Genomic DNA, 13,096 nt, shown 5'->3' with positions numbered 1-13,096 from the left:
TTGGGTCAAAGAAGGGTTATGGGGCTGGTTGTCCAAGGAGGGTCCCAAGGAGGGAACATTAGTGGATATAATGGCATTCAAATTCAAGTTTATACTGTGTCTAAGTCTGTAAACCTTGATTTACAAAATTAGCATCACATTTATTCAACACTCTGTTAAATATATTATTCTCTTATCTATCTCACTAAGTCTACATAATTTCCACGTCTGGTAAATATGTTAACCAAATGTCCCCTTCCCAGACAATCTTACTTATCTTTACACCTAATCAAACTTTTCTAATATGTATACACATACTTTGCATTGTTCATATAAAACAATTACAAATGTAAAATACTAGTATTAGACATAAATATAATCTCACAATCATGTAATTGTGCTTTATAATTGTTGATTATAGTGTAAGTTATAATTCTATGTAACTCAATTAACAAAAACCCTATAGGATTGGGATTGTTATCATCATTTTAAAACTAAAGGCACTTAATCATAGGGATTAAATTAATTGACTAAGGGTATACATTAATAGCTTTACCTATACACCCAAACAACTAGCTTACATTCAGCATAATGAGTAAGAGTATAAAAGCAATGTGTGTGTGTGTGTGTGTGTGTGTGTGTGTGTGTGTGTGTGTGTGACTCTGTGTGTATGTTCCTGTGTAAAAGGAGGGAGGGGAAGGGGAAAGAGGGTGTGTATACTTATGTTCATTGATATGGTAATTGATACTGAACACTGAAAACTGCCTCACTTATACTCAATAGTTACATTCACTTTGTATTTGTAACTTGTAGCCTTATCTTTATCTTTTGTAACTATCACTTGGGTTCCTGGAGTGTAGAGTACATTTCTCAGAAGAACTAGTAACTGAGCCCAAAACTGGTACATAATAAATAGCTAATGACCAAGAATGTTCTGTAGCAAATCAAAGTAATCTCACAGCAAACATTTTTACTCTTCCCTAGCATTTTTACCCATCTTTTCAGGGAGATCATGAAAGTAAGCCAATGTTTAAGCCAATGTTTAAGTTATAAAGTTATAGTTAACTCTATAACTTTAGCCCTTTGGCTTCCCTTCATAATAATTCAAGTATTTGTTGAATAACTGTCTTGTATTTTGTACCATATAATGCATACCATTTAACAAATTCTTAGGATCCTATCTAGTAACCTGGGATCCAAAGCACTATAAAGTGGATTTTCCTTCCGGATGCTTGTGGTGTAAAGGGAGGAGGCAAAATGGTAATTAACAAATGATTATTTAATGTGCTAAGACTGATAATAGAGGGATTCTAAAGGTGTTATGGTAGCACATGGAGGGAACAGATAAGTCTCAATGTTCGCAGGTGTGATGGCATTTGATGTGAAACTCAGGCTCAGGGTATGGTTGATTGAAGTGTCAAAGAGGGTGAGAAAAGACATTTTAAGTAAAGAAAAGATGCTTAAAAGCTGCTAACTACAAAAATATATGGTCTTGGACAACAACTAATTCAGCTTAGCTGGAGTTTAAAGTAAATGTGTGTGTGTGTGTGTGTGTGTGTGTGTGTGTGTGTGTGTGTGTTCAAAGAGGAAGGTTGGAGGGAATTGAATAAGATGACAATGAAAATTAACATGTGAGAAAATCACTTGCGTATAGAAGAAATTTCCATCTCATCCTCTTTCTTAAACATACCTGCAGATAGAGTGTCTCTACATAGACGAATCTGAGTAAAATGTGAGTGGATGATGTATACATTTTGACCAGCGATATAATTTTCCAAGTTGTTTTAAGCATTCAGTATTGGACGAGCTTGTTCTCTCTGCCAGGGTGCTTCCCTGTCTGCACACAGAGGTTAAACTTGTAGCCTGAGGGTTTGGAAAACCTGCTCAGCTGAGGAATGTGGGCCTGCTGGCATTAAACCCAGTATCTTTGCCCAGGGTAAACAGGAAGCAGGCAATGGTTGTAATGAGGAAAACTGAGACTCCAGGCACTGAACTGCTGGCAGACAGCACCTGAAGCAACCAGGGGCCCAGGCACTCAGCTGGTAAATAATTGCTTAAAGAATAACCCCACCACCACCCCCCATGAGCACTGCTGAGCTTCACATTCAGCAGCACACAGCCCTGTGTAACCGGAGTTGTTAAAACTTGACCCTCTGTTTTTGAGACTGGAATAAAAGAGGGAGACAGAGGTGGGCATATAAAAGCTTTTAGAGAAAAGTATGTGGCGGGTGGCATTCATATCAGATGACTGCGTTCCAGTCACACAGATTGAGTTCAGGTGCTTGAAATGCGCAAGAGCCAGTGTGGGGGCTTGGCCTTTTGTCTGCCTCTCCCTCAAGGCACTGCTTGTCTCTCTAGGAGCCTGTCTCCCCTCTGAGCTGGCTCCAGGAATGACTGGAAATGAAGTGCATCAGACGCTAATAAAATGCCGAGTTCAGCAAGTATTAAATAGTGTCAACTTTTTCTTTCCAGCACTTAGATTGATTTGCACAAAATAAAGCCTATGATGAGAACCAGGAAAGCATTCAGTAATCCAATTTGATAAAACTTAATTTACAAAAAGACATCCTGATCATCCAGTAGGTACTAGCAAATGAAATGTTGAAATTAATTGCATTTTGGACTTTAAGGAGACCATGGTTTGATGATGATAATGATAATGTCAATGCTGATAAAACAGTTAATGGTTATTGACTATTGACAACAGTTTTGTTTATCACCTTTGCGATCTGACTCCAAACTCTAGCCTCATCTATTCTACTTCCCAAACCCTTTATGCAACATATGCAGACATGGGTGTGCTTCCACAAATATACACATGCATAGCTCATATACAAACCTTTTATGACATTTAATATTTACTGAGTACTTGGTGAATTTGATACTATTGATATCCTTATCTAATGAAAGTGAATTACAAAATTCAGGGAAGGTTGGATAATTTTCCCCAAATCACACATAATAGTGAGTGATATAGTTGTAACTAACTCCAGATCTCTCTGATTCCAATACTCCCGTTATATCATATTATATGTCCTTTAGTTCAATGATTCTTAAGAGGAAATGATTTTTGCTCCTAGGGGACATTTAGCAATGCCTGGAGATCTTTTGGGTTGTCACATCTTGGCAGGAAGTGCTACTCATGTCTAGTGGAGAGACGCTGGGGGTACTGCTCAACATCCTAAAATGCAAAGAACATCTTCCCAATAGCAAAGAAGCATCTGGCCCCTAAATCCCATGAAAGAAAAACCTTGGTTTCGTTGTCTAGACAGCAGTTCTTGTGATAATACTCAGAAAACTGCTTAATATATTTTCTGGAGATAAAAGTGAAATACAGTAGGAGAAAAGATTAATTTTTTAATCATGTCTATAGGAAGGCATTGTGGAAGATGAGCAGGGACCATCACAGAGACAAAGGTCAAATGCACTCCTGGGTGTTAACTCATAGCTTATTAGCTATTCAAAGATTAAAATGTTCTTGTTGGCTTCAGAGACCAGGTGCATTTTACATAAAGGGTAAAATTGTTAAGGAGCCACCCCCAAACAGCATATTCCAGGCCCAGCCTGGCAGTCTCGTGACTCAGTTCTGTGTCTCCCTTCCCTGGAGTAGAAGTCCCACTAGTCTTGTTCCCACTGCAGTTGTGCCACTGTCTGATTCTTCCGATGGAAGGCACAAGAATCCAGCAGCCTGGCATCAAGACGTTGAGCTGGGTTTTAAAGAGGAATAAGAGAGTGGATCCTATGGATCTTTGTGGAGAGATTTATAGACTGTGTAGGTTAGAAATTTCTAGGCAATCTTAGTCCAATAGTTTTAGTTTTAAAAAGCACCTTTTAAAAATAAAAATCTTACTTAGAAACCCAATAAACGACATAAGAAAAGTATAGCTGATTGATGTGATTAAAGTGACTAAAACTGCCTGGGTTTTTGCCTTTTCCTCCATGCCCTGTCCTCAAGACTTCAGATGCTGTTTTCCCAACACTCTTAACAATATTACCTTCTTTGTTTTCAAAAGAATCCAAGACTGGATGATAAATTACACCTGGTCATCCAACTATGAAGAAATATATTATCCAGGCACTGTGGCACATGTCTGTAATACTGCTTACTCCTGAAGCTGATGTGAGAAGATTGTGAGTTCAAGAGTTCAAGACCCGCCTGGGCAATATAGGAATATTCCTATATGATCCAGGGGGAAGAGAGAAAGAAATGAGGTGTTCTGAGGAACATGGTTTGAAAATTACTGAATTCAATATTTTCTCTGTGCTTCTATTTTTTCCCCTGGAACCTAGGAGCATTCTACCTCTGAGCTACACCTCCAGCCCTCTTTACAATTCTTTATTTTGGAAACAAGGTCTCCCTAAGTTGCAGAGGGCCTCACTAAATAGCTGAGAATGGCTGCGAACCTGCAATCCTCCTGTCTCTGCCTTCCGAGTACTGGTATTACAAGCCTGTGCCACAACACCCAGCTTTCTCTGTGCTTTTTGTGAGTGAGAAGCAGTCTTTTTCTGAATATTGGAATTTTAATAGTAAATTTCTCACACAATAGAATTTTATAATGCCTCTCATAACAGCAACATTATATAGAAGACAGAAATTTAGAAGTTAAGTTGGAATACTTGGGTTCAAACCATCCTGAGCTGCTTACTTGTTTTTTGGTGTTAGACAAATCTCTGAAACACCTGAATGTGCAATTTCTGTATTAGATCTCTTCTGTGTTGCCCAAATACCTAGCATATTTTGGGGGGTTCTTTTTTTTTTGGTGGTACTGGGGTTCCTGGAAGCCCTTCTTCCTCCGGGCTACACTCCCAGACCTATTTTATATTTTTGAAACAGGGTCTCTTACACCAGCGTGGCTGGCTTCGAACCTGCGCGATCCTCCTGTCTCCTCCTCCCAAGCGCGCGGATTACAAGCGTGCGCCACCACGCCCGGCTGATGGGGGGTTCTAAGGATAGAACCCACAGGCATTTGACATCCAAGCTACACCCCCTGCCCTATTTTTTTTATTCTTTATTTTGGAACAGGGTCTCACTAAGTTGCAGTGGTCCTCACTAAGTAGCAGAGGCTGTCCACGAACTGCAATCCTCCTGTCTCAACCTCTCAAATGCTGGGATTACAAGCGTGCACCACCACACCCAGCTAATACCTAGCATCTTAATTAACAATTTTCTGAATTTGTTGATTCACACTCCTTTTCTATCTCTTATAGTTTCTTGACTTTTGGATTTGTGATTATTATTATGAAAACATTAAGTATAGATTTAGACTTTTCATCTGTATATTTCTTCATGCTTCAGGCTCATATATCCAGTTGCCTCTTGGAAATGTGTAACAGGCTTATGGTTGCACCCAAACAATGTGTCTATATGGAATCCTTGTTCCTAGTACCTTACCATTCTAACCTCTACTTCTCCTAGGCTTTCCCAACTCCAGAATGATATCACTTTCCACCGAGTTGTTCAGGCCCAACCTGGGTGTCATCTCTGATTGCTCCCTTCTCTTCACTCCAATATTCAAGTATAATCAAGTGTCTATTCTAACCCATAGCCCACACCAGAAATAATTCTGAATGCAACTGCTTCTCATGTTCTCCATTGCTGTCCTGGACCAAGCTACCGTCATCTCTCCAAACTCACCTGTCAGTCTGCTTTCATCCTTAATGTTCACAGCTTTCCATTCCTCATTTCACATAGAGGCCAGGATTATTTTTAAAAATATATAAACCATACAGATTTGAACTCCTCTTTAAAATCACTTCAATTGATATGGCCCCAAAGACTCTCTGTGCCTCATGCTCCAAACTCTTTCCCGCAGTGCAATCTCACGGGCCTTTTCTGTGTTCCTTGAATAACTCGCCTCTCCTGCACAGTCTTTGCAGGTGCTGTGCTCTTTCTGCCTGGAATACCTTCTCCACATGACTGCCTCCTTTTCTTTATTTGGGAATCAGCTGAAGTTTTAATTCCTCACAAAGACTTGCCTTGAATATGATACATGGTGGAACCCTCACTCCCATCAGTTTCCATCCCTTTAACCACACTTGGTTTTCCTCCTAGAATCTGTCACCATGAAAATCATTTGTATTTGCTTGTTCTTACATCCTGTCTCCTATCACTGGAATGTATGTCCCATAAGAACAGATTCTTGCCCGTCTATTTACAGCATTTAGAACACACCCAGTGCATAGTGTAGGTGCTTTATGAATATTTCTTGAATGAATTTAGATGCTATTTAATCTGTTAGTGATACGAAGAGGTAGTTTCATGTACTAATACAGATGAAAACGATTTGTATTCACACAAAAAGATAAAGCAGCTAAAAGTAAAATGGCACTTGGCAAACCTAAATAGATGATAAACTGAAAAATCACCTGTGATTTCTGACATTAAGAAGCAAAATTTCACCTCAGGAAAATTATCCTTAATAGAGCTAAATATCATTATTAACTGTATTAACTTAATAGAGTTAAATTTAATTTAACAAAATTAAACTAACAACTGAAATCATACCCAGGAAAATAATATTAAAATCAAGGAACTCGGATCAGAATTTAAGGTAGTTAAATTTGAAATAACCAAAAATCAAAGTTTTATTGTAAAAGTTGTAAATCTAATAGAAAATATTCAGAAAAGTTAAAATGAAAAATATAAAATTTATTCAACTGCTTTTGATAGAACATTCTTCAATAAATTCAATTGTATCAATGTTTGGAAACATGTTCTCAATGAAAATGCACTAATATTTGAATAATCTTGATATAGTTTTATATTTAAAATATAAAATAAAAGAAACAAGACAATAAAGTCCTATAAGCTTTTTCTTTTGATCTAGCACCTTGATCAGTTGGAAAACATCAACAATCTTTGAAGTTAATAATTCAAATTTTCTCTTAAGATTTTTGTTTTTATGTTGTACCAGGGTTGAACTCTGGAACATTCTACCTCCAATCTATATCCTCATCCTTATTTTTATTTTTTATTTTGAAACAGGGTCTCACTAAGTTGTCAAGGGCCTCACTAAGTAGCTGAGGCTGGCCACAAACCTGCAATCTTCCTGTCTCAAAAAGGTTTTATTTTGAAATAACTTTATATTTACAGAAAAATTACAAAAAATTGTAGTTCCTTGTACTCATTATCTAGGCCCTTCTAATAGTAGCAACTTACATGATCGTAGCAGAGTTATCAAAATCTAGAAATAAAACATTGGTTAAAAAATTTATGAAATAAGCTGCAAACTATGCTTAAACTTTATCATTTGTCCCCCTAATGTCCTTTATCATTCCTGGATCTGGTTCAGAACCCTTAGTTTAGAGGTCATTTCTCTGTATTCTTTGCCAGTGCATTACAGTTTCTCTGTATTTCCTTTGTTTTCATGACCTTTCCACTTTTCATAAATGCTGGTCATTCATTTTGTAAATGTGCCTCAATTGTCGTTTGCCTGATACTTTCTAATGATAGGATTGGGGTCTGCTTTTTGGCAAATACTACAAAAATAAGGCATCTTTTTATGATGGTGTACTATGGGTTCATGATATCTATATGCCTTTTAATTGCTTCATTAAAATGATGGGTTTCTCCATTGTAAAGTTAGTATTTTTCCCTGTGTCTTTGGTAAATAGTAAACTATTACTAAAAATGCCTTCTGGAATCTTTCTATGATGCATATCTGAAAATTACCAATCAAAAAATGGTCAAGTGAACTAAATAGTCACTTCACAAAGGAAGAAATTCAAATGTCCAATCCATGAAAAAATGCTCAACATCATTAGCAATCAGAGAGATGCAAATCAAATCTACCCTGAGATTTCATCTAACTCCAACTAGACAGTCATTCAAAATACATCAATAAATGCTGGCGAGGATGTGGAGAAGTGGGAACTCTACTATGCTGTTGGTAGGATTGCAAATTAGTGCAATCATTTTGGAAACAGTATGGCAGATCCTCAGAAGAATGGGAATGAACTTACCATATGATCCAGCAATACCACTTCTGGGTATCCAAAAGAAAGGAAACCAAACTACCAAACGATTGCATGAGGATTTATGTTCATAGCTGCACAATTCATCATTGCCAAACTATAGAACCAGCCAAGATGTCCATCAACAGATGAATGAATTACAAAACTATGGGATATGTACACAATGGAATTTTACTTGGCCATAAGAAAATCACAATTATGTCATTTACAGAGAAATGGGTGGAACTGGAGAACCTCATGCTAAGTGAGATTAGTCAGTCACAAAAAATAAGAAATTGAATGCTCTCCCTAATATGTGAAAGCTAGGGAGAAAATGGGTCATAGGAGGAACTCTAGATGAAAAAGGAGATTCTATAGATGAGCAAATAAGGCAACCTAACTGAGGGGATGAGAGGGAGGGAAGAGAGAAATTCTCTAATGTGCGTGATGTACTTTAACACACATATCAATGTCAATCACTAAGCCAAACATGAGAAGGAGGGAGGGGAAGGGAATGGAGCAGGAATTGGGAAAGGGCTAATTGGGTGATGTGTACATGTATGTCTCCACCATCTTGCATTCTATTAAGATGTATAAATATGCCAGGTGTGGTGGCGCACACTTGTAATCCCCTCGCTTGGGAGGCAGAGACAGGAGGATCGCACAGGCTCAAAGCCAGCCATGCTGGCTTAAGAGACCCTGTTTCCCAATAAAAAATATAAAAAATAGGTGTCTGGGGGTGGGAGTGTAGCCCGGAGGTAGAAGGGTTTCCAGGAACCCCAGTAGTACCAAAAAAAAGTATAAATACAATGCAACAATAAAAATTACAATAATAAATTTGAGCCATGTGTGGTGGCACACGCTTGTATCCCAGCATTTGGGAGGCTGAGACAGGAGGGTAGCACGTAGTTCGCGGCCATCCTTGGCTACTTAGTGAGGTCCTTTGCCACTCAGTGAGACCCTATTTCAAAATAAAGAATAAAAAATAGGGCTGGGGTGTAGCTTGGATATTGAATGTCCCTGGGTTCCATCCCCAGTATTTAGGGAAAAATAAATAAATAAATAAATTTGATCTCTTAGGGAAAATAAAATTATTGTTCAAAGTATTAACTAAGAAAAGCTAGAACTTTTCAATCTATAACCAAGGATAATATAACCAAAGATAATATTCTTTATCTAAATAATATAGCTTATAAACCATTTTAATTATTTTATTTAAATCTATATTGTAATTTGATGATATTGGTACTTATTATTATTATTATTACTTTATTTTCTCATTTTATATGAGTAAACTAAGGCTAAGTCAGCTTAAGTGATTTTTCTAAGGTCTCAACATCAGTAGCTAGTAGGTTGAGAAAACATACCTAGCCATTCACATCTACTCCCAACTTTTTCCCCACTGCATAGTGATCGAGTAGGCCAGGGTTCTGTGTTGTTGAAATGTAGATGTAGAGGGGTCTAACTTCTTGCTGAGGACGTGGCAGGGGTGATGAAAACAGATGAGTTGCTGAAATTGATAAACTAAGAATACATATATTTTGGTGGTACTGGGGTTCCTGGAAGCCCTTCTACCTCCAGGCTACACTCCCAGACCTATTTTTACATTTTTATTTGGAAACAGAGTCTCCTAAGCCAGCGCGTGCGGCTGACTTCGAACCTGCACAATCCTCCTGTCTCTGCCTCCCGAGTGCGGGGATTACAAACATGCGCCACCACGCCTAGCAGGATTTCATGATTTCTAAACACAGTGATTAAAGAGCCATACTCTAAATGTATTCTCCCCTTCATAGTTTTCTCTTTTGGAAGCTAGATAAAGAACACTTGTTTCTGTGCATCTTAATCAATAAAAGCATTGGTGGAGTCCACTGAAAGGAAGGATATTTCTTCAGCACACACATTTTCTTCTAGCATCCTCAGGCAATATAACTACAGTTTGTTTTGTCCTGTAATACTAAAATTTAGATCCCTACCAAGGTTTAAGGAGGATAATGTTTCTGGAACTTAGTAAGCAGAGATACCATTTGTTTGTCTTTGCAAATATAGAATGAGAGTCATGGAACACCCACAAACCCCGCATTCTTTAGCCTCAGTCTTATGAGCCTGTTTTTTAAATTATTAATGATATTATCCACTTAGGTAAATATTACTTTAAAGAAAAAACAGGGACAAATGATTTGAGTTATTTTGGAATCTCAAGATATTTAAGTATTTTAGTAAACTATCTTGTTTCATCATCAAAGTCACATTCTTTTTAACCTCTGATATTATCTTAATAGACATAGATTTTGATACCTCTTTTCAAAAATTCAAACTAATGTTCAAAATGGAAAGTAAATATACAATTTCACATGACTAGTCCATTTTAGATTTGCACCTTTATTTCTTTATGGGTTAGGCCAGTTATAAATAATAGATGCATTCCAAAATGTAGACTTTTCTTACTAATAAGGAAAGTAAGCCTAGAACAAAGGAGTTTTTTGCCCAAAGACAATTTGGTATAAAATAAAAATCTAAACAAAAATCAATATGAAAAATTTGAATTGCAATAAAATACCAGGGGCTTCTCCTACTGAGAATCACTGAATTACCATGAGGAGACATTTTCAGGTTGTTGTCTTATATCAAGAGCTGGAGCTGGGCATGGTGGCACATGCTTGTAATCCCAGCATTTGGGAGGCTGAGACAGAAGGATTGTGGTTTGTGGACAGCCTCAGCTACTAGTAAGGCCCTTTGTAACTCAGTGATATCCTGTTTCAAAACAAAGAATAAATAATTGGGCTGGGATTGTAGCTCAGAGGTAGAATGCCTGGGGGTTCCATCCCCAGTACTGGAAAAAAAAAAAAAAAAAAAAGCAAAAGCTGGTCTCTTTACGGAGATGGCAGGAAAACAACAATCCCTTTTTTAGAGGATTTTAATAATTTGGACTCAAAATGAGCTTAAGAGTTTTAAATTAGGAAGCTAGTTGCCTAAGAAATACGATTGGATCCCACTGCTGAGTACGACTTTATTCTTAATGTTCTTTTTTGCCCTGATGTAGAAAGTGGTGTTACTGTGGGTCATTCTTTTGTGTGTGTGTATGTGGTACTGGGGATGGAACCCAGGATCTTTCTACCTCCGGCCTATATTCCCAGACCTGTTTATGTTTTATTTGGAAACAGGGTCTCACTAAGTTACTCACTGAGTAGCTGAGGCTGGCTTTGAACCTGTGCCATCCTCCTGTCTCAGCCTCCCAAGCTTGGGGATTACAAGTGTGCGCCACCACACCTGGTTGGGTCATTCATTTTTAACATGGAGATGATGATGATTTTTACCTGACAGGTTTTTTATTGGGATGAAATAATGGACAAAGTGCTTATTGGTAATACAAAGACATGAATTTTACTCTATATTCTTTGTTATCTCCATTTGAAATATTCCCTGAACTACTTTCTTTTTTAATGTCAACTGACAAAATTCAATGCAACCGGATTTTGAAAAAAAAAAGAAAAATTTTGATTCATTTAACTTAAGGTTTAAATAATATTGTCAATAATTCAAATAATTTTGCCAAGAATTTATCTGTCTGCATGTCTTGGTTCATCCTTGTTGACTCTATTCAGTCAGGTTTACTATGTGTGTGACAAAATAATGTGAATACCTCCTAGCTCATCATATTCAATCATTTTGTCAACTGCATTGGTCTTGGACTCATCTCTTCACCAAACTCCATGACTATGGGAATAAATTCCTCTGATTGGTTTGGCCAAAGAGAGATGTGATGATGACAGGTCTACTCATACTATGTATATGAACCAAGCAGGAAAGGGTGATTTCCCAAGGAAAGTTGAGGTCTTCATAAAGCCAATGTTGCTAGGCTGGAAAAAACAGCAGCTGTCTATGTCTACTAGGCACTTTCTAACCTGCTGAATCTCATCTCTAACTCTTGAAATCCTATTTATTTCTTTAAGGATTGTCTCAAGATTATCCTTCTGAAGTCATTTCTGATCCTCTAGCCATGCATGCTGTCTCTCTCTTATGTGTTCCTTTGGCATTTTATGCCTCTTTTTGTTGCTGATTACAGCAAACTTTGTTATTAATACAAGTTTATTTTTTAATTCTTTATTATTGTCAATAACCTTCTCTGAGGGCAGAGACTATATCTTATTTACCTCTAAATTTTCAACCATGCCTAACAAGTGTCTGGTTCATAATAGACTATTAGCAAATATTTACTAAATTGACTTCCTAATGTCGTACAAGTTATGAATAATGAAAAACAAATAAGACAAGGCAGATAATTGTATTATGTACATAATTTATTAACTGATTAATATATGAAAAGACAAACAGAAGCAATGTAAACTATTCTGAGAAGACATTTATATTTCAGAAGTAAGAAGAACGTGTGGCCCTGGGAGAATTATCAGCCTTTGTGAGGACTGGCTGGGGAGGACAGGCTCCAGGACCTATTCTGCATTCAGTAACTCTGTGCCTTCTTCTTTTGTTTTTCAGTTGTCTGCATTCATGTCTGAGCTTGTTACAGCAATCCAGAATGCTCACAAAAATTCCGCTGGATCTGGAAGAGGAAAGGGACTGATGGTGTTAACGCAACCCATTTTGATTGAGACCTACACAGGGCTGATGTCATTCATTGGAAACCGCAACAAACTTGGCTATTCTCTTGCCCGTGGGAGTATTGGTTTTTGAGACTTTTAGGTACATATGAAGATCAAATATAGATACACCATTATTGGAGATATTTCTTTAGTCCACTATATTTTTTAACTGAAACAGTTAGTTAATTTTAAATAGCATTGCATGACTTTAAATAATTTTCAGGAAGTCTAAACGTTTGGTTGGACTGATAGATGCACATTTCAGGTCTTATATAAGAGTAATCAAACTTCTTTAGAAACCAGAAAATAAATACTGTTGCACTCATCAATAGTGTTATCAAATGAGTACCTGATCATACACTCTGAGCAGAGGCTTTGGGTTCTTCTTTCCCCTGCTCTTTAAATGTAGGTGTTTCCTAGATCTTAGTTTCCAACACCATGATCCTGATGTATTAGTTCATTAGGTTCTTACTGTCTTTTATTTTAGATATTGCTTTTGTGAGTGTGACTTCCAAATCTATTTCCTCACCCACAATATATATTTCATAATTCAGATTTGTCTGACA

The 13,096-nt window shown here is 37.3% G+C and overlaps 1 protein-coding gene across 1 annotated transcript in view; it reads left to right on the top strand.

The window, feature by feature from the left end:
• TPRG1 (tumor protein p63 regulated 1) overlaps positions 1-12,621 on the top strand; it is a gene marked incomplete at both ends in the record, with an annotated part of 141,194 nt that extends 128,573 nt beyond the window's left edge. The window contains one exon of the mRNA XM_080696299.1: positions 12,427-12,621. Within this exon, the coding sequence (XP_080552425.1) occupies positions 12,427-12,621 (195 nt within the window). The remainder of the gene's footprint in view (positions 1-12,426) is intronic.
• Positions 12,622-13,096: the final 475 nt, after the last annotated feature.

This window comes from Muscardinus avellanarius (assembly GCF_963383645.1).
Source record: "Muscardinus avellanarius genome assembly, chromosome: 5".
In the NCBI taxonomy this organism is placed as follows: Eukaryota; Metazoa; Chordata; class Mammalia; order Rodentia; family Gliridae; genus Muscardinus; species Muscardinus avellanarius.
The sequence above is the reverse complement of the archived record's forward strand: the minus strand, read 5'-3'. Positions and strand labels throughout refer to the sequence as shown.